The sequence below is a fragment of the Poeciliopsis prolifica genome, unplaced genomic scaffold (genome assembly GCF_027474105.1).
Source record: "Poeciliopsis prolifica strain line A6 unplaced genomic scaffold, Auburn_PproV2 SCAFFOLD181, whole genome shotgun sequence".
Classification (NCBI taxonomy): Eukaryota; Metazoa; Chordata; class Actinopteri; order Cyprinodontiformes; family Poeciliidae; genus Poeciliopsis; species Poeciliopsis prolifica.
Window position 1 is genome coordinate 136,742 of NW_026562556.1, and position 20,536 is coordinate 157,277.

At 48.1% G+C, this 20,536-nt stretch overlaps 3 protein-coding genes across 9 annotated transcripts in view; 2 read left to right on the forward strand and 1 right to left on the reverse strand.

Moving 5' to 3' along the window:
* LOC129356622 (kalirin-like) overlaps positions 1-14,037 on the reverse strand; it is a 26,924-nt gene extending 12,887 nt beyond the window's left edge. For both annotated transcript variants that reach the window (XM_055026201.1, XM_055026200.1), the window contains exons 1-27: positions 13,667-14,037; positions 8,724-8,798; positions 8,486-8,600; positions 8,119-8,311; positions 7,728-7,951; positions 7,326-7,647; positions 7,072-7,194; positions 6,798-6,989; positions 5,933-6,064; positions 5,725-5,859; positions 5,547-5,639; positions 5,304-5,426; positions 5,111-5,227; positions 4,849-4,923; positions 4,561-4,683; positions 4,410-4,462; positions 3,679-3,826; positions 3,395-3,591; positions 3,210-3,307; positions 2,142-2,305; positions 1,878-1,997; positions 1,412-1,491; positions 1,203-1,341; positions 986-1,120; positions 682-844; positions 422-537; positions 187-309 (exon numbers count right to left, since the gene is read on the reverse strand). In XM_055026201.1, the coding sequence (XP_054882176.1) occupies positions 187-309; positions 422-537; positions 682-844; positions 986-1,120; positions 1,203-1,341; positions 1,412-1,491; positions 1,878-1,997; positions 2,142-2,305; positions 3,210-3,307; positions 3,395-3,591; positions 3,679-3,826; positions 4,410-4,462; positions 4,561-4,683; positions 4,849-4,923; positions 5,111-5,227; positions 5,304-5,426; positions 5,547-5,639; positions 5,725-5,859; positions 5,933-6,064; positions 6,798-6,989; positions 7,072-7,194; positions 7,326-7,647; positions 7,728-7,951; positions 8,119-8,311; positions 8,486-8,600; positions 8,724-8,798; positions 13,667-13,721 (3,633 nt within the window). In that variant the 5' untranslated portion in view covers positions 13,722-14,037. The remainder of the gene's footprint in view (positions 1-186; positions 310-421; positions 538-681; positions 845-985; positions 1,121-1,202; positions 1,342-1,411; positions 1,492-1,877; positions 1,998-2,141; positions 2,306-3,209; positions 3,308-3,394; positions 3,592-3,678; positions 3,827-4,409; positions 4,463-4,560; positions 4,684-4,848; positions 4,924-5,110; positions 5,228-5,303; positions 5,427-5,546; positions 5,640-5,724; positions 5,860-5,932; positions 6,065-6,797; positions 6,990-7,071; positions 7,195-7,325; positions 7,648-7,727; positions 7,952-8,118; positions 8,312-8,485; positions 8,601-8,723; positions 8,799-13,666) is intronic.
* On the forward strand, positions 2,298-19,011 carry LOC129356626 (IQ calmodulin-binding motif-containing protein 1-like). Of its 5 annotated transcripts, none has more exons than XM_055026207.1 (18): positions 2,298-3,345; positions 6,059-6,186; positions 6,285-6,340; positions 15,413-15,527; positions 15,599-15,767; positions 15,955-16,072; positions 16,143-16,218; positions 16,296-16,395; positions 16,501-16,673; positions 16,752-16,861; positions 16,998-17,116; positions 17,205-17,271; positions 17,592-17,667; positions 17,736-17,887; positions 17,961-18,098; positions 18,254-18,410; positions 18,489-18,785; positions 18,909-19,011. In XM_055026207.1, exons 3-17 carry the CDS (start codon positions 6,296-6,298, stop codon positions 18,734-18,736), a joined length of 1,863 nt encoding a protein of 620 aa, XP_054882182.1. In that variant the 5' UTR covers positions 2,298-3,345; positions 6,059-6,186; positions 6,285-6,295; the 3' UTR covers positions 18,737-18,785; positions 18,909-19,011. The 5 variants fall into 5 exon arrangements, with proteins under 5 accessions (XP_054882182.1, XP_054882183.1, XP_054882180.1 ...); XM_055026208.1 differs by having other exon boundaries at positions 18,906-18,991; XM_055026205.1 differs by lacking the exon at positions 18,909-19,011 and having other exon boundaries at positions 18,489-18,799.
* Positions 19,012-19,017: 6 nt separating this feature from the next.
* Positions 19,018-20,536, forward strand: part of LOC129356625 (protein EFR3 homolog B-like) — a 9,878-nt gene continuing 8,359 nt past the window's right edge. For both annotated transcript variants that reach the window (XM_055026203.1, XM_055026204.1), the window contains exons 1-2: positions 19,018-19,120; positions 19,837-20,083. In XM_055026203.1, the coding sequence (XP_054882178.1) occupies positions 19,888-20,083 (196 nt within the window). In that variant the 5' untranslated portion in view covers positions 19,018-19,120; positions 19,837-19,887. The remainder of the gene's footprint in view (positions 19,121-19,836; positions 20,084-20,536) is intronic.

The window sequence follows — 20,536 nt, forward strand, 5'->3', positions numbered from 1 at the left end:
AAATTTGCAAGAAAAATCTCAGAAATTTCCAAGTTTTCTAGAAAACTTCTGAGATTACTTTCAAACTTTTAGTTTGATGGTGTAAATTCACTCCCCTTTTTTAAAAACTTCAGTTTAAAGCTGCATTGCCTGCAGGCGCTGTCGTACTTTCAGGGGAATTTAGTTTAAACTCGTTTCTGGAACAACCTTTGCGGAAATGCAGAACTCTCTGTGCTGATTCAGCAGCTCCTGCGTTTCGGCCGCCGTTGCCCCCGGCGACGTGTGCGTGGCCAGGTAATGGTCACCTGACTGCTGCAGCCATTCAAGAGCCTGGAAATGAACAGATTTAAATTTAGATTGATAGAAAGTTACATTGTTTCAGAGACATCAGAGGGATGATTTGTTTGACCTCAGGAGTGATTTCTATCGTTTCTGGGTTTACCTGCTGGGCGTGGTTCTGGAACATCAGGTACTGCTGGCACTGGTCCAGTCTGCGCTTCTTCAGCGTCCAGAAATGAAGAACTCTGTTTTCTCTCTGGAGAAGCTCGCTGAGGATTCCTGAGCACAAAGAAGCATCTGTCAGCTTAACTACCTCCAAAATCCCTAAATATAGAAGGCAGTCATCTGTGGCGTCCCTCTGGGCTCTGTCCTGGTTACACTCTTTATTTAGACAATATGTGGATGGTTTTTGATTCTGTGAACCTTTGACTTGCTGCTCCGGCACTCTGGAGTGCCCGGTGACCTCGGTGACCCTCGTCACTGCGGAAACGGTGATGTTGTGGCCAGAGATGTTGGCCATAGTGACGCTGTTTCGATGGATGTACTTGAGGAAGACCTCGGCGTTGCGTCTGGCCAGCGTACACGCCTGTCGCAGAAGAAACAGATCTGGTACAGCTTGTTTCCAGAAAACATGAAACCAGGAGGAACAAGCAGATCCAAAGTAAATATTTCTTTTTAAATCTATTTTCTATCATTTCTAAAGGGAACTGATGGTATTTTCTGTTACCTTCAGGAAGGCCTCCTTCTGCTCCATGTGTTTGCTGATGAGCGGCAGCAGCTGCTCCGGCTGCCGCTCTCCTCCTGCGCACCAGTCCTCCTCCCTGCGGTACTCCTGCTCCAGACTCTCCAGGACGCCACACACCTGGTCGGTCGGTACAGTGATGGACATAAAGCGCCCCCAGTGGTTACACGTGGAACTGCAGTGTAAGAGGCGGTGCGTTTACCTGCTGGGACGTCCGGTAGAAAGCGGCAGACGCGTTGACCAGCTTCAGTCTGTCTTCGATCCTCAGCATCAGCGTCTGCCAGTGCAGCGCCACCGTCTGGGCGCAGGCCCTCACTGCGTCCGGGTCGTAATGGCCTGACCTGTGCAGAAGCAGAGTCTTCCCGGTGAGCGGGTCCGTCCAGCGTTCATGGAGGAAGTTGTGCGTCCTACCTGACGAGCAGCTCAGCTCGCTGCTGCAGAGCCAGCGCCACCTGGTGGGTTCTCTGCAGGGAGTCTGCATGCAGCAGAGCCTGCAACACAACGTGAGTCCTGCGGTTCCCTCAACGTGCTTTTTGCTTTTTATTCATCCAGAAAAACAATCTGAAAAAGTCCATTTTCTGCTGCTTCTTATATAAAATGTAAAGCATGCTGAAACAATAACAATTATTTTGAATCATTTTCAAGTAATGTGTTGATAATACATTATAGAAACCAACACTCTAATTTTATATACAACTCTTACAGCTTTAACACTGGAGCTGGAAAATGTTTTAATTTATCCAAAATAAAACATAAAGACCAAAACAATGATGTCTCTGTGGTCTGAATTTATAATTGATCATGCAGCTAATTGATTATTTATTGTGACAGACTTTAGGATTAAATGTTTATTTCTGGTCGGTGTGTCTGCAGTAACCTCGATGGTCTGTTGGAGGCGCTCATGCTCCCGCTGCAGCTGCTCAGCTTCAGACAGACAGCTGGAGTTCAGCATGCAGGAGGACAGCTTCATCTCCCCTTCAGAGATCCAGCCCAGCACCTGAGAGACGCACGCACACACACACACACACACACACACACACACCCCCACACACACACACACACACACACACACACACACACACACGCAGGTAGGCAGCAGGAAGTCTGAGTGTGTGTGTGCAGAGGGTGGAGTGTGTGTTACCTGTTTGACCTGGCTCTGCAGGTGTCTGAGCTGCAGGTTCTGCTCCAGGTATGTGTGTGTGTGGTCTGCGATCTGCTGCAGTTCCTTCTGTTTGTCCTGCAGGAGGCGCTGCAGCTCCTCCACCTGCGCCGTCAGGCCTCCCTCCGCCTCGGACAGCTCCATACCTGCAACACACGGCGCACCTTAGGAACCGCACACCAGCTGCCTCATTGTGCATGCACGCTCTGATGTGTGTGTCTCCATGGCGAATTCAATACGCTGGTTTCCATGGGGATCAGCTGTGTGCTTCAGAGAGCAGTTTCCATAGCAACCCGCCCCCCTTGCCCCCCCTCTCCACCCCTGACATCAGTGTGATGCTGGGCTGGTCGCCGCTGGGGAAAATCTGCTGACGGATTCTTGTGGCTCTCTAGGATTTTATTCTGTTCGCATTGAACCACTAACAATAGAAAGGCTTTGAATTCAAGATGGCCGACGTTCTGTTGGACCTTTTTGTCTCGCATCACTGGACTGTTGGACATTAGATGCTCCAAGAAGTGTCAGTGTTTTCTGAAATCAGGGGATCTGAACCTGCTTACAGATCCCCAACACGGATCACTTCGTTCCCCTTGCCTGGTTCCGTCAATAGACGTCCAACAAACATTAACACACCGATGGAGATAAAAACAATTGATACCAAATCCAGAATCACTCAGGATGTTTGACACCTCACAGTCCGGTAGATTCGGTTCGACTGGAACCAGAATTGCAACATTTATTCTTTTTTTTTTTTTTTGCTGTGAGTCAAACAATCCAACCTGATTGAAACATGTTCCCCTCCTGGCCTGTGGGGGCGCTGCACCAAGAATTCTTGAAGAAGAATCTTTGTACAAGGATTTCTCTTTAGTCTTTGATTTCAAAGTGAAGACTTTGAGTATTCTAATGATGGACCTGTTTATCTGAACCCTGTCTCTTTTTATGGTGTACCTCAAGGCTCTGTCATTAGCACATTGTATCTTTGTTTTTTTTCTTTATGCAGATGACAGCAGGTTTTACCTCTTTTCTCATTTTGAAGTAAAACCTGTAACCTACCTGATGCCTGGACCTCTGCGATGTATTGCTGAAGGTCATGACCTTGCTGGATCACCTCATAGATCATATTGTTCATCGCCAGCCTTCGCTCCATGTGCCTGCAGAGCAGTCAGATGATAAATTAAATCCTGATATGGTAAGTATTTTTTGAATTCAGCAAGATGATGCCAATTTGCTCAGTCTACCTGTGGATACGCTGTTGAGCCAAGGTCAACGCCTCAGGTGTGGCCTCGGCCAGGCGAGACTGGCCCAGGGCTAGCTTGTCCTGGGCTAGCTGCTCCGGGTTAGCATCAGCTAGCCGTGGAGACGTTAGCTTCTCAGATGAAAAGTCCTGGGACTGCTTTTGGAGGTCCTGTTTCCAGGCATCCATTTCCCCAGTTACCTGAAGACCAAATGATGTTTGAGAATCAGGAATATTACATCAGAAAAAGTTTTCAGTTTAGTTAGCAAGTGTAGAACCAGGCGTTACCTCCAGGGTGCACTGCTGCAGTATGCGGAACTGCAGGAAAATGTCCAGTCTGATCTTCTTCTGGTGGAAAAGTTCCTCCAGTTGAGCATGGGACTCCTCCAGCTGCTGCAACACCGACTCCACATGGGCCACCGAGCTGCCCTGGGGCCTAAAGCAAGCGCACCCTCTTAGTATAGAAACTATAAACTAGGAAACTAAACCGATTCATCTGAAAAAATGCCACCAACAGTATCGAACCTGGAAGGAAACATAATTCTACAAAATTATGCAAAACATTGTGAGATGCAAAGACAAAAATACAGAATAAGTCAAATTAAAATCCAACACATTTATAAACAAGAACAGAACAGTTATATATGCATGCATATCCAGTAGAAATACAATGTCACGGTTTTTATTCAATAAAAAACGTAATGGCAGCGACCATGAGGCATGCAATGCCTCTAGTGGAGCCAGCTGGTATTGCTTCTGTTGCAGCTTTTATGAAATACACAAAAACATTTTATCAAAACGTTTAAGGTTTTTTAAATTAAGGGATTAGTTTCATCATTTCAATTTGTGCAATTTTACAGTTAATAGAAGCACAGATAGTGTATCTGGATGACAACACATGGCATCTTCTCACCGCATTCCTGATTAAATCTCAGCCACGCAATCAATCAGTCAATCAATGTTTTAATAATCTATAAAGATTATCTGATTCTCTATCAGCCTTTGATGCCATAAATCACCTGAGTTGCAGGATGAGGTCTTCTCCTTCCCGGATGACACTCATCGCAGCTTCCTGCGGGTCAGGGTTAGAGTGTTAGTGCGGGTCGAGGGGTCAAAGGTCAGGGAGTGTTAGGTTGTTATGAAGACGCTGGGGTTGAGGCCACGGCGTACCTGTGTGTTGGCCTGCTGCTGCTGCTGCTGGCTGATCAGAGCCTGCAGCGCCTCCACCGTGTCTGGACACACCAAGAGGTCAGAGGTCAGCTGCTTCTGGAGGCCCTCCATCCACACCGACAGCTGAGGAGCAGAAGAAGAAGAAGAGAGCAGGTCGTTCATTCACTCATCGCCTTCTGAAGCTGAATGTTTGAAAATCTCAGTTGGCTTTAAGTTGCATTTGTTTTTACTGCTATGAAATATCATGAATGCCTAGAAACGTTCAGTCGGTGTTTCTAGGAATGTTACCTCCTTAGTGTGAGTGTAGAAGGACACGGCGAGGTCCAGCAGCAGCTTCCTCTGCTCCACACGCTGGATGAAGGCCTGCAAAGCACCGCACTGACGTCAGAAACAACCCAGCATTTAGACACATCCTATCATTTAGACAGCCCCCGGCTCCCTCCAGGACATAGACACCACCCAGCTCCCTCCAGGACATAGACACCACCCGGCTCCCTCCAGGACATAGACACCACCCGGCTCCCTCCAGGACATAGACACCCCCGGCTACCTGCATCCGCAGCTCCAGGTCTCTGGCCGCCTGGTAGATCTCCTCCTCCTCACACTCCCCGGCCTGGGCCAGCTGGTCGGCCGCCTCCAGAAGCTTCTCTGCGTTGGTGTAGGTGTTCTGAAAGACGACCAGAGGTCGGTCAAAGGTCGGTTCAGCAAGTCGGAGGATCAGGATCTGGGAACGTTTGGGTCACCTGAGCGACTTGCTGGAAGTCGTCGTGCCGTTTCTGCAGCGCCCGCGCCCGGTGCAGGGACTTCCCCACCCCGGTGTGTTTGTTGAGGAAAACCTCTCCATGCTGCTCCACCCAGTCCAACACCTGGCAGAAAATTAGGTGGAAGGAAAATCTGGATGGTCATTAAAGCTAGTGCCTTGGGCTATGCAAATATTGATTGATTGATTGATTGATTGATGTAAGCATGCATGCTGGTGGTCCGACCTGTTTGACGTCTTGCTGGAAGACGCAGAGCTGCAGGCGCTGGTGGAGGCGGAGCTTCCTGTGTTGCCAGGCTCCTTCCACATCATGGTGACCCTGAGCAGACAGGAGAAAGTCCCGGTACGTTTTCACATCTTTCTGCCGTAATTCTGCCCTGACGGCTCGTTTCACCGAGCCTCACCTGCATCACCTGGTGCAGAACTCCCATGATGGTGTGCGTGGCGGGGGCGAAGTCTGGCTTGGCTGCCGACTCTTCAGACCCACTGCTGCCGTTACGCTGGAGGACGTCCATTAAGGCTTTTCCACTTTCACTGACCTACAAACAGACAGGAGGACTTCAGGTTCCTTCATGCAGACACAGAGACGTTAGTGGGACTCCAGGTCAAAACCTGCGTGTAGTTGGCAGATATCTCCTCGTTTAGCTCCTGGTGCTTTTTAGTCGCAGCTTCCAGCTCTGCTGTTGCAGTTGGTAAGGATCCTTCGGAGCACGTCTTAACCCAACCCTCCACCCGCAGAAGGAACTGGACAGAGAGACAGACACGCCTTCATGCAGACGGGTAAAGGACAGACCTTCCAGGCTTTCGCAGACCTTCTCTTGGACCTTTGGAGACTTTAGTGACATCAAATGAGGACAATGAAACAGGCAGGCAAAGAATTCATGAATTGTATTGTTGCATACAGAACATAATGTTGCATAATTTAAATATTTTTATGACACTATGCCCATAACTGTCTTTACAGCAAAAAGAAAGATGCGACTCCAAGCAGCCATAAGGCCACAAGTCCAGAGAGGACAGGTAGGATTTCTCTCTGAGCTTTTCTAAAATGTGATTTAGAGCCAGAATCAGAGCCGGGGGCTGAGAACCAATCCTTCCTTTGGACTTTGGGACACTTTTTTGCTACTTTAGCTCATAATGGTTTATGCTGTACTGAATATAAAGGTACGCTCTCTGCCCCTCGGTGGAAACATAAAGATAGATTATGTTTTATGCTAGAGCAGCAGAGAGCATAAAGCTACAACACGTCTCTACTGGTAGCTCTTCTAGTTTTTCTCTCTGGAGGTCCATCCTGATGTAAAAAGTCTGCAGTATAAAAAGCAGAAAGAACAAGAGAAATGCGGAACTTGATCATTGAGGTCAAATGAGGTCAAATGAGGTCAAATGAGGACGATGAAACGGGTAAAGGAAAGAAGAGTTCAACGCAGTTGAAACATTTCTTCAGTTCATGACCTACGGAGTGTCGGACGTAACGTACCTGCTCTGCCCCCTGGTGGAAGCCAGTTGCCATGGCAAGCGTGTTGCTGCGCTCCTCCAGGGCGGTCGTCAAGGCCTTCCATTCTTCCTGTAACCGTGACGACACCATGGCGATGCGCTCCGCTCCATAGTGGCCGGCCTCGGCGAGTCTCGCTGCCACGGTGACCACGCTGTCCACGTTTACGCTCCCGTTCTGCAGAAGCGCAGGCGCCGCCATGTTTGTTCAGACATGAAAGACTCAGCAAGGCGCCAGAGACAGAGACGGACACACTGACCATGCAGTTGGCGGTGAAGTGCTGGTGTTGTGTTTGCAGGTCGACAGCGTGCTGGTGGTTCTGACCGACTTCTGTCACACTCTGCATGAACAGCTCTTTGCTGTGAGCGATCCACTCCGACATCTGAGACAAGGAGAGGCAGCAGCAACACAGACGGGTCAGACAGCAGCTCTGGATTTGCAAATAACGATGCAAAACTTGATTGGACATTAGGAAAAATAATGCAAAGCTTTCTTGCGGGGTCATGACCTCACCTTGGTGGCGTCCTGCTCAAACAGGTGCAGCTGCAGACCCTGGTCTAGGTGCAGCTTTTTGTCATTCCAGCTCTGGAGCAGGTGGGTGCGACCTGCCTGCAGCCGGTCCAGCAGAGAGGAAACCTTTGGGGCTACACTCTGGAAGTCGGCCCCCCCTGACAGCCAGGTGCCGCCGCCTCCTCCGCCCCCGCCCTCCGTGGAGCCGTCACCGTGTGAGTGGCCCAGGCGCATTCGCTGAAGCAAGCTCTTCCCCTCTCTGTCGAGGGCATCCACTGGTGCGGTGGCAATCGTGTTCCGGAGACGACTGTGTTCCTCTAGGAGTCTAATGATGAGAACACCCTAACGTTAACGTTCAGGTCGACCCTGAGCGACCCTGACCTCTGAAACGTCCAAAGTACTCACTTGCGGGCCTCGTCCACGTCTTTTGGCTCTGGTATGCGGTTCAAGCCGGCCTCTAGCTGTTCCAGCTGAGCCAGAAGTTGCGTTGCAGCTCCAGAAAACTCTTCAAGTCCCAGACGAAGCTCAGTCCACTCCACATGGTCGTACTCCAAAGAGCCGCCGAGGTCCGCCGTGAGCTGGGACGGGTCGATGAGCCGGGAGAGGCCTTCCACTGACACCAGGCTGGTCTGGGGACAGAGACGGGTTACTGGCTCAATGCAGGACACTCTGGAAACCTTAACAGCTTGAACATAAAGGAGTGGCACTTGAAGATGTTTCATCTCTCTGTTAAGTTGCAACAACATCCAGTTGGCCTCCAGTCAAGAAGCCACAATTGAAGAACAGTTGGCGGTACCTCAAAGCTAAACTTGGCGCTGCCCAGGTTGGTCTTGTGTTTCTGCCAGAAGGTGTCCGGTTTGATGAGCAGCGCTGCGTGGATGTTGGAGGAAAATGACTCCTGTAGCGTCCTCAGCACCGGCTTCACGCTGTCCCACTTACTGCCGCGCATGTCCACCACAACGGTGAAGCCACGAGCTCGAACGTCCTCACTGAGGGAAACGCAGAGCGGCAATGAAACCAACGTGTCTCCCTTCAACAGACTGCTGACAAAACCAATGACAGAACTTTGTGCCACACTGAGGTCTTGGTAGACATTAATATCTAAATAAATCGTTGAAGCTGATCCTTATCGGTCTGAGCAGTAAAGATATTCAGAGTTGTACCTGGGAACTGTTGACAGGTAGGTGACCAATCGGCTGAGATCTTCCTGTTTTATTCGATCGTGATTGGTCCTTGCTGGAAAGGTAAGAATTGGTCCGCCTCGTTTGTCTCTTCCACCTGGAAATCGCATACAACTGTGACTTCAACACGCTTCCAGAATCAAACCAGCAGGACCAGAATCAAACCAGCAGGACCAGAATAAAACCAGCAGGACCAGAATAAATCCAGTACTGTTTTCACCTGATACAAAGGCCACTTTCTCTCTGAGCACCGTCAGGACATCCACGGCCCGAACAGTTTCTGCTTTACCAGAACCTGGAAGACAAACATCGACGTCTTTAGCTTGTGTTTGGTGTCTGGTCTGTGTCCTCCAACGCCAACAGACGTTTTTTATTCCCCAAAAACTCCACCTGAAAGATCCCAGGCTGGTTCATATTAAGCACCTTTTGCATCAAATTACTAGACAATTAATCCATAAATGATCTCATAATGTATAAATCAGGTTTAAGTGGTTAGAAAAATGTGACATAATTCACTGAAAACTAGTTTAGTAAATGCTTTAGTTGTGCTTTTTGGAGCAATAACTTTCTAATCAATGATACAAATCATTTCAACAGAATGAAGGAGTGAGAACAGTTTACAAGTCGGGATTTAACTTGCCTAATTCACAAGTTTAGAGTTGGTGTTAAAACCTTATTAAAGCTGATTTAATGGCTCTGTTGGTTTAGAGACGATGTGCAACCAGGATCCCCAGAAAGAAACACGTGTGTGTGTGTTCAGACATGCCTCCCATATGCGTCAGATCATCCCGCTCAGCAGGAGGAAGCTAATCCAGCCCTCGCACACTGAGGGCATTAAACGCCTCACATTAGCAGCCCGACAGGCAGAGATAACCCTGAGAGAGAGAAACGTCTCTGGCTCTCCACCGCCGTCCTGCTCCGTCTCCTCCACACCCAACAGGCTTTCATCTCACACCAAAAACACTCAGCAAAAACTACAGCAGAGACGACCTTGGGTACAGGAATGTTTGATGTCTGCGCGAAATGAAGAGAGGATGTTTTATAGCTGTTCTGCTTCCTCATGCAGAATGTTTCCAGTCTTTGGGTGTTTAGTCAGATATAATCTTCAGATGAACTCCTTCACATCCGGTGAACAGAGAACTAATGAGTGAATGTTCTACTGGGAACCTTTAAGGTTTTATTGATGATATAAACTGAAGCCGTCTGCTGCTTGGATTTTGTCAACTCATCTCTGATCATCTTCCTGATTGATGACAATGAATATTTCACCCTCGGATCAATAAGTTGTACAATTGAGCAAGGTGGAACATGTTTTCATGTTTTTATTTTATCCACTTTTCTCAGTTCTAGAGACAGCTGCGTATATCTGCTGCAAACTGCACCAAGATAACGATCAATTCTTTTCTTTCTGCCACTAAAGCTAATCAGATCAGATGTTGTTCTGTTGGATAACAAAGATGTTCAGCAACATTTTACACTTGGCATTCAAGCCTTTGTGGTTTCAGTGTTGCTGCGAAGTCAATTAGAGTTCAACTCAAACTTCCACCGAAGCTCCTGGTTTATTCATTCTCTCTACGCCATCTTGGGAACAGATAATATATTCTGGTCTTATCGTCTATTTTACATCTGGATGAAACTGGAATGACTCCAGAATTCACCATTTATAAGAAATAAACCTCTTTTTCCTTTTCTCCCCCCAAGGCCTTTTCTGAAGCCTGCGATGGTTTTCATCTCTTTTTGCAGTTACATCCATCAGGAACAGAGTAAATATATCTTTGAGTCTTTAATCTTTACCTAACAGCAGGCTTTCTGCCACCTGCTGACTGATATTTCTATCAAAAGATGAGGAAACTTCACGAACATCCACTGAACGTGAATGTTTGTGAAGGATGTCCTGGAGACCAGGAGTCTCAAGGTGACTCCTGGTGATGTGGGGATCCAAAGTGGAAACGTTTCTGCGTCAGCGATTTAGGAAAAATCCTGAGTGAAGGTATTGAATATTCTGTTTCTCTCTGGTTTAAAATGATTAACTTTTGTAGCCCTCAGCATCTTCTGGAATTATTATCTAAGCCAGACTTTTTTTAGGCTGATAGATTTGCTTCAAATCAAAACTTTTCTCCCGCTAACGCTAGGCTAATGCATTTGTTTTGGTTGTATTTACCCAGAATGCTCTGCGCAATAGCCCACTTCCTGCTTTTTGGGCCGTCTCCAGCTCGCTTGGCGTTCACACTTGAACCGCATCAGAGTTCAGTTCAACCAAACCGGACGAGGTTTGGAGACGGACCAGAGTTCGATTTCACATCCACGCCTCGCCAACCGAACCGGACTTTCTACTGGACTGGAGTTGCACTAAAGTGATTAAAAGTTGTTTTTTTCAGCTCATATCGGCTCCTGGACATATTCCACACATCTTCAGTATTGGTTTGTGTGTCGAACACTGAAAAGCGGATGCAAAAGGAAGGAGTGAAGTCGCGCTCCTTCTAGTCATCATTCAAATCAACAGCGAAGTGGCTGCATGTTGGACCCAGTTGGGAGTCCAAGCGGCTCGGTTCTGGAAGCCCAGCAGAGCTCTGCCTCAGAAAGAGTTCGGTGTGAAGTCTGTTAGCATAAGCTAACAAAGGAAATCTTTAGATTTGCCTCTGATCATCTCCATAATCAAGCGTTGAGCTGGTGGAAACTCATCAGGCTCCAGCTGAGCTGCGGTGATTACAGAAACTCAGAACCTTTTTATACGTTTCACAGACCGAGCTGGAAATGGGCTGAGTTCTTTCTTCACAAGGGAGCAAATTGAACCGTGATAGGCTTCGATCTGCCCTAAAGAAATCCAAACAGGCTTTGAGTCCTTTTTTCAATCAACCAATCGATTAGTGAAATCATAGCTATGAGCCGATTCTCTCCAGTCCAGGGAGGTTTGGCTGAAAATCAGATGAAAGTGGCAGAAACATGGAGATGATTAGTTTTATCTAAACTTCTTTCAGCTGCTAACTGAGCAAAAAGCAACAGGCGGCGCAGAGAGAGAACCGTGGCAGAGGCGGCTGGCTGCCTGCACTGGATGACAAACAGGAAGAAGCTCATTTTCAACAAAGACAGAAACAAGAATCCATTAATGTTAGTGACAGCGAAACCGTGTCCCATTTAGGCATTTTTTAATTGATTTGTTCAAAATGAACTTATTCATATACAATATTCAACCTGCCACAAAAGCTGTCATATGTCACAGAATCCATGAATCAGTTTCATGAATCAAATTTAAATTTACTTGCTCTAAATTAACGTTCATATTTATTTTCCCGCAGCAGCTGCTGCAGCTGCCATGACCTGAGCTTCAGGCTCTGAGTGATGAAGTGTTGGTGTTAGCATGGAGCAGAAGCTAATGACTGAGCGGTGGGTGTTGGAACATGCGTGTTCTGTCAGGACGTGGATTGATCCCTAATCGGCTGCCAATCAGGGGGTTTCCACCCAGAGCCCGTCCTGTGAGTCGGCGCTGGGCCCAGAATAGAAGCAGATGAAAGAGCCTTTGGAGGAACTTGCTGTCAGTCTGTCAGGACTCATCAAACCGATGATTACGCAACAGCAGCTAATGACTGCGTTCCAGCCTGAAATGTCAGACCGGGGGGCCTGAAGACTCACTCTGCCTCCGAGAGCCCGGAACCCGACCCAGAACCCGACCCGGAGCCCAACCCGAGCCGCAGGGCCCTCCGTGACCTCACTGCGTCTCTTTGGTATTTCTCCGCCGCCGTTTGGATAATTACCATCAACACTGAACACGTAAGGATTCAGCAACACATTAAATCACTTTTACTAGTCAAAACCAAAATAATGTAGCAGCAACCAAAACGGAAGCAAAGAGCAGAACCACGTCTACATGTTCCACTCAAGTCAGATCGTTTAGCTCTCCTGAAGCAGTCTGTGTCGCAGCGACTTTGAAAAAAGCCTCTAAAGATTTCAACATGAAGCATAAGAGAACACACATCACTGTTAAACCTTGTTAGCATTTTGATTATTAATATTTTATCATTAATTATTGTCTGTTTTTTATTTCTGCTTTGTATGTTTAGTGTTGTTTAGTCTTGGATTTTTAAAATATGTTTCAAAGTATATTTTTCTTTTAGTTAGCTTGAAAGACACCCAGCATGATGCTGCCACCACCGTGCTCCATCATTCAGGTTTTCTGTCTTCAACAGAAGCTAAAATTTATTTATGGAGCAAAATTCTAAATATGAGACATAAAAACATCATTGATCATTTTATTGTTTTATTTGTAAAGTCGTTAATAAATGATTTCTCCCAGTTTCCTGCTGCTGAAATCCCATGAAACTCTCTGGGTTTGATCTGAATCGTAAAGGGATTAAATATTCATAATTATATCAACCGTCCGTTCAGATACCTGCCAGGTTTTCACCTCAGTTATCATCTAATCTGTTCAATCCTAATCCATCTGGATTAACAAGACATTTCCTCATTTAGCTCTTAGTTTCTGCAGAAATCCTTCATCAGATTCAGGTTTTCTATGAGTTTCAGCAAAAAGTCTGCATTAAGGACCCAGCATGGGGCCCCTGGAGGCCCTTCAGAACCAAATTTGGGTCAGCAGGGTCCATCAGAACCTTTCAAGACTAATTTATGGGTCCCTGGTGGGACTTCAGAACCCTTTATGACCAGATTTGGGGCCTTGGCGGCCCCTCGGGACCCTCAAGGGCCACATTTGGGACGCTGAAGGCCTTCAAGGCAAAATGTGGGCCCCTGGTTGGCCCTCAGGTCCCTTCAGGACCAGATTTGGGCCCCTCAGAATCCTCCAGGACCCTCAGTTTGCCTCCGGGCCCCTGGAGCCGCTATCGGCCCCTCAGGTTCTCCACAGATGTGAACACACTCCACATTACATCACACACCAGCTCCAAGGGCCAGCAGGCCTTCCCATAATCCTCCTCGTCGGACCCTCCACCCCCAACTCACGCTCACAGCGCGTGCTTGCATTTGCTCGTGCACGCGCTTCAGTGCCGCTGGAGAGGGATGTTCACACACACACACACACACACACACACACACACACACACACACACACACAGACGGTCCGTCAATGGGCGGATGTTGGAGCATCATGGCGACAGCAGCTCCCTCTCACACACTCCCGCACGCACGCGCCTCGCGCACGCGCACACACCCCACCTGCCGTCGCCAGGCCGTCCTGGCCCGCTTCTCCTCCTCCCTCAGCCGGATTCATCCTCCTCTTCCTCCTCCTCTTCCTCCTCCGTTATGTGCCGTCGCTCGGTCGGTCCGCTCCGCCTCCTGCTACCCGTCCATCCCCGCAGCCTCACATCAGATCGGGTCGGTACCAGCCGCGGGCTCCGGTGCTCGCTCGGTGGGATGCGTTCCTCTAATCCCGGTACCGATCGGACCGTCAGTGCTGCATCCTGCTCGGCTCAGCCTCGACCGTCAGTCCTGCTCCTCTTCCTCCTCCTCCTCCGCCGCCGCCGCTGCTGCTGCGCTTACGTTACCGTGATCCCGCGCGGCATCGCATCACATCACGTCACCGTTACCGGGACCGTTACTGGTGCCGTTACTGGTACCGTGGAGCCCACGCAGGCCGGGTATCCCCTCTCAGTGTCTCCTGCGGCCGCTCGGTGTGTTTCAGCACGCAGGCGCACTGGAGACAGAGAGGCGCTGTGCACAAGAGCTGCAGCATCTGCTGCACCGACACGCGCACACACACACACACACACACACACACACACACACACACACACACCCCGCCTCCACCCGTTACTACAACGTTACCGGTGCTGCCGGTACCGTTACTATCAACATGAGGAGTCTGACGTGACCATCAGGATTAATAATATAATTTGTTTAATACAAAATAATATTGTAAAATACAGTAGGCTATCTCAGTATATTATAGTATATACTTTTATTTAATAGAGTTTATATATTTTTAAATTGGAAGTTATTGATAAACTCTTACAGATTATTGATAGCTCGTGATGTTTGGAGTGATTCATAATTTCTGTAATGTCTGATGACTCAGTTGAATTTTTTTCATGAATAATAATAAATAAATCATAAAGTCGGCCAGCAGCACAATAACCAGCATCAGTATCTGAGGCAGGAGTTCTGACCAGAGGAAATGCTCTCCATGTTCTCAGCTGGAGCAGCAGCGCCATCTGCAGGCACACAGTGGGAACGACATGCAGATGAGTTGACTTGTTTTATTATACTTCGATTGTCAATGCTGGATATTTAGTTATACCAACGTCTTACACATTCATATTTTTTATTATTATTTAGTCAAATAGTTGTTTTATCCTGCATAGTTTCATTCGTAAAAAACATGAAATATTTGTTCACAAAAATTACTATTTTTAATATTTGTTTTGCATTTTGAAATTTTATAAAAATGGTTAGATCTGACAATTAACATAAAGTAAAAATAAACATGCTACTTTTTTTCTGTTGTGTAAATTTTCTGTTAAAGAGGTTATAATAATTTTGTCCATTGCTAATAAAGTTTTTTAAGCCCAGCTGTCGCGTACTCATGACGTCAGGTTACCCTGGAAACAAGCGTCGTCTGCTCTTGAGGCGCTAGCTTCTGGTAGTTGGGGAACAATTACAGCATAGGTGAGTTTAATTATATTGTAAGAGGCATAAAATGACTCAGCAGGTAGTTTTGAAGTCAAGAAATATGAACTAAATCTTTATTTAGAAGAAAAGTGGCGAAGAAAGCAGCGCTGCTAACGCTAGCAGGTGTTTGAAAACCCGTCACCTTCCAGAAACGTGTCCAGAACAGAGAGCAGGACCTGCTAAACCTTGGTTAGTTTTTTCAAAATTCACTTTAAGCAAATGGAAGGAAGGACATCTGACATAATCTGTCATTAAATCAAAATAAGCCAGATACATCCCCTGATTCTGTTTCAGTTGGTGGAGCTGATGGAGGAAGAGGAGGCTGTGATGTCAGCGCTGAGGAGGCAGCTGGAGGATGAAGGCCTGAGCCCAGAGGAGCAGATGGTCCTCCTGAATGAAACCCTGAACAGTGAGTGTGCTGCTGAGGAGGCCGGGGTCAGAGGTCAGCATGGTTCTGATTCGATCCCATCTTTCCCCCAGAGGTTCTGAACTCTGCTGCAGTGCAGACAGACAGTGGAGCGCTGACTTGGGTCAAGACTCGGTTCTACCACAGCGGGGTTCTGAGTCACTGTGTCCGGGTTCTGTCTCTGAGCCCCAGCAGGCTGAGGGGGAACTGGGCCTCTGCTGCCACTCTGGCCCACCTGACCAGGTGAACATGGTGAACATCATCATTAAACGCTTCAGTAATGAAATATGGTCACCATTCAGGTTATTTATCTATACATTCTTTGGAAAATATATTGTGACCTGTTTTAAATTATGTTCATAACTGTTTGAAGATTTAGCAGCTGTTTTAATTATTTTATTTAGTCTGATATTCTAAAACTCTGATCCAGCTCGAGCTGCGTGGGGGTGGAGCCAGGCAGCCGCTCCGAGGCTTTTCATAGGCTGTTCCTGCCGTCAGTGGTGGACGTTCTGCTGTCATTGGCCAGTCAACTGATGAGCCATTCAGAGGTGAGGAGGAGGAGCAGCAGGTGTGATGAAGAGCAGTGATGAAGAGCAGTAATTCTGTGGTCTGTCTCAGGCTCCGCCCCTCCTCAGGACGGTGATGGACGCCGTGGGCTGGCTGCTCTCTGCTCACCCCCACCTCACGGCTCAGGGTCCGCTCACCTCATCCGCCCCAGAAAGTAGTCCCCAACACCTGCAGCTTCTTCACAAACAAACTTTGTCTCTTCAGTGCTAAGCTCCGCCCACTACGAGCGGATCCAGATGAGTGATGATCTCACTGTGTCGCTACTCTGCATCCAGATGTGGATTCAAACCTGCACAGTCAACAGGTAGGAACACGCCACACCACTTCCTGTTTACCTGAGTCAATGAGACTTTAGTTTATAAAATAATCCTGGTATAAATATTTCAACCTTTATGTGTTGAAACTGCAGAGACTTCCTGTCCCAGCTGAGCGACGAATCGACTCTGCTGCTGCTCAATGACGCCGTGGCCCAATTGGCTCTGAGCTCAGACGATGCTGTGGGCGGAGCCTCCGTCAGGCTCATGCTCCTGATGGCCAATCAGCTGGGACTCCGCCTGCGCTCTCTCCTGTTCAACTTTAAAGGTCAGAGGTCAGACTGCAGGAGGTGAGACTGTGTTACTACATATTGGAGAGGTCAGAGGTCATTCTATGTGTCTGCAGGACTGGACAGCCTGCTGGAGAAAGATTGGAGGGGGCGGGGCTTAGAACAGGAAGTGGATCAGCTGATCGCAGTCATCCGTCAGGAAGAAGCCGCCAGCCGTCAGTCAGAGGTTCGTCTGATATATCGGAAATAATAGTCACTAAATTGATGGCTAAATTATACATTTAGTTCCTGTTATTTAAATTTGAATAAAGCAACCTTATGATGGATAAAATTCAACGTTCTCAATAAATGTGTGTGTGAAGGTGAGCAGTGAGCGCGTGCGGGCGGCGTGTGTGATCCAGGCGGCGTGGCGTTCGGTTCTGACCCGGCGCAGAGTGAAGAGCCTCAGCAGAGCTGTGAGCGCGCTGCAGCGGAGATACAGGTACGGATCAGGATCTGATGGGATCGACATCAGAGCGACGCACTTCCTCACCACATGTTTAACGTTTTTACCGCCATGTTGGCATCAGGGCGCGGCGCAGGCGTCTGCAGCAGCAGGAGGCGGCGCAGCAGTGGGAGGAGCAGCTACGCTACCAGGTCAGTGCTGCAGCTGCAGGTCTGTGTGTTCAGTGTTCAGCTTCTAGGCACTACAGATCTGGAATAAACTTCCAGAAAACTCCAAAACAGCATGAAAGACGAAAAACTAATAGAGCAACTTTATGTAATTTATTAAACTCTTGTTTTGAAAGAATAATATTTTTTAAGAGTCCAGGTTCCTCTCTTTTAATCCAGCAAATGAAAAATAATCTAGAAGTTAAGATAAAAGTTAAAAATAAAATACATCAGGCTGCTATCGTTGCCTGATTTCAGTGTTTAGGTTTTCCTCAGCTCTTCTGTCCTGATGAACGCTCCTGCAGGTGTGTGTGCGGCGGCAGCAGGCGAGGCGGCGCCTGCATCAGAAGCAGAGGGAGCTGCTCCAGCTGCTTCCTGCCGGTAAGCCCCGCCCCCTCGCTTTCCACTGCTCTGATTGGAGCAGCAGCTTCTGATCTCAGTGCCTTCAGACCAGGTGCGCCCGTATCTGGAGGAGTGTGAGCGCCGAGCCGCCGTGCTGATCCAGAGCGCGTGGAGAGGCTACAGGGACAGACGTCGCTACGGCGACGCTCTGAGGGCTGAGGCGAGGCGGCAGCGCGCCGCCAGGACGCTACAGAGAGCCGTAAGACAAACACGATGATGTCATCTCACCTGTCCAGCTGCTGCTGCTGATGAAACACCGTCTGCTCCTCCAGGGGCGTCGGCTTCTGGAGAAACGACCTGCAGCTCAGGCTCCGCCCCCAACGCTGCTCTGGATTGGTCAGGAGGGTTTGACAGACAGCCGGCGGGCGGAGCTAAAGCAGCAGGTGGAGGAGCACATCCAGACACACAGGGTGAGGTTGACTTTATTTCTACAAGCTGGACGTTAAATTTGGCCTTCATCAAACCTCGACGTATCAGTGTTTCTAACGTGTGTGTGTGTGTGTGTGTGTGTGTGTGTGTGTGTGTGTGTGTGTGTGTGTGTTTGTGTGTGTGTGTGTGTTCTCAGTCGACATGTGTGTCGGTGGAGGCATGTGCTGCGCTGCTTGAAGAGGTGCAGCAGCTCCTGCAGGCGGAGCTGCAGGGTGGAGCTCAGCGCAGGAGGGAGGAGCAGCAGGTGGAGGCTCTGCTGGCACAAACACACACACACCTGGAGCTGCTGCGAGGTCTCACACACACACACACACACACACACAGAGTGGTGGCGCAGAGAGGATCAATAATCAGCTCCATCACCCCTACAGATGCCCCGCCCCTTTCGGTTGTCACGGCGGCAGAGGCGGAGTCCTTCCTGAGCCCGTCAGCGTCCATCGCGGCTCGCGGGCGCAACGCCCACAACGCCGCGCTACAGGCGAGCCGGCTGCCCTGGTGGCGTACGCTGGGAGACACGAACTCAGGGGCGGAGTCAAGCCCCGCCCACCTGCCTGAGCTGGAGGCGGAGCTTGGAGGGCTGTTCATCGGCGGGTTGGCGGTGGACGGCGTGAAGCTGTAGCAGTAGGATGTGAAACATGTGAAGTTTGTTTTTATCTCTAATAAAACATGTAAGTTTATCAGAGCAGAGCGCCCCCTGCTGTCTGTGTGTGGAAATGGCTCCTGTAAATGTCATCAACTGAACCTGAGCGTCTTCCTGGGAAATGTTTGCACTTCCCTCTGTTGCCCAGCAGAGGGAGCCGTTACTGCGTCCTAGGAAGAGGAGGCGCCGCTGCTCCTCTCTCTCAGAGCTGAATGTGACGCTCCGCCGGTCAGCGCCGGCTCCCCTCCTCCTGATGGGGGATGACGTCAGAGGCGGAGCAGCGTATTGATTATAGATCGGAGCAGCAGGACAGCAGATGTTGCATAAGCTGCAGCTGATCAGAGCGTTGGAGGGAAACAGCAGGTAAGAAACATTCACTGCAGGAGCTGCAGGTCAGAGGTCAGAGTCAGAAGGTCGACTGTTTATTACTGTTTGGAAACTTTAACAGTTTAGTTTGAATTTTAGCAGCAGCGTTTTCAGACCAAATGTTTAATTATTCACGTTTCTGTCAGAATGATCAGACGCTCTAAAGGTCTTACTATTTGCATTGTTATGTTTATTGTTTAGTTGCAGAGTTTTCCAGAAATAAATAATCTTGACTTTATTCTATATTTGTCAGAAATGACAAAAATAAAATGAATTTATTTTTATTTGGCTGGATATTGGCTACAATTCTGTCTGGATTCCAAACTTTAGTTCATTTTCTAAAGCATGAAAACAAAATGATCATCTGTAAACAGTGATCAATAAATATACTTTATTTATGAAGTGGTTAATTAAAAATAAACTCCAGAAATTATCATTTCAAATATTAAACGTAATGTTTATAGCTTCAACTTCATATTTCAGCTCACATAAAAAAATAATTTCAGCAAAATTATCATTAATTTCTTAATTTGTTTCCCAACTGCGTCTGAAATTAATCCAAAAATCACCAAGATAAAAGAATAATGAATATTTTGAAATTAATTTGAGCAGATATTATAATAACTGAGTCCAGTTGAGTTTATTGTGTTGAAATGTGTTGAAGCAGCTTTCTTCTTCTTCTTCTTCCTCTTCTTCTTCTTCTTCTACTTTAGGACCTTCTCTTCTTCTTCTGCTCCTGTGGCTCTGCGGTCTTTGCCAGGGCGATGCCGGGCTCTCTGCCCCGCGTGTTGACGGTCCCGGCTCTGCTCGGCTCTCTGCCCCGCGGCGCCAACCCTCCCAGTCTGCCCAGCTTCCCCAGCATCGCCCTGCCCAGGGTGGTTGCCATGCCGACGGTGGCGGAGGCCCCTCGCCGGCTGCTGCAGGACTGCTGCTCCGTGTTGGACCACCAGGCCTCTGGCGGTAACCGGACCAGCCGTTCATTCTGCTCATTCATTCCAACGTCAAACAGAAACTTTTTTTAGCTTTTGTTCCTCTGATTATTTTCCTCACATTGAGGCGCGTTTTCACACATTTAGATGTTTAAATCTGAGAGAAGAAGAATTGAAATCATCCCCAGTGATGATTGGTCCAGAAGGAGGTCAGGTGGTGGAAGAATCATGCTGTGGGTCTGTTTCGTTATGAAGGATTATTTTAAAATCTTCTCCTCGGCATCGAGAAGGTTCCAATAATTATATCTGCAAATTCAAAAGATTCAATAATAAATCGATTAATCAATTCTTCATTGTTAATATGACAACATTTCCAGCTTTCACAACATTTTTCCTCTGAGATCCACCAGGCTGAGCATGAATGAAAGTGGGCGGAGCCACGATGCTCCATGTGTGTGTGTGTGTGTGTGTGTGTGTGTGTGTG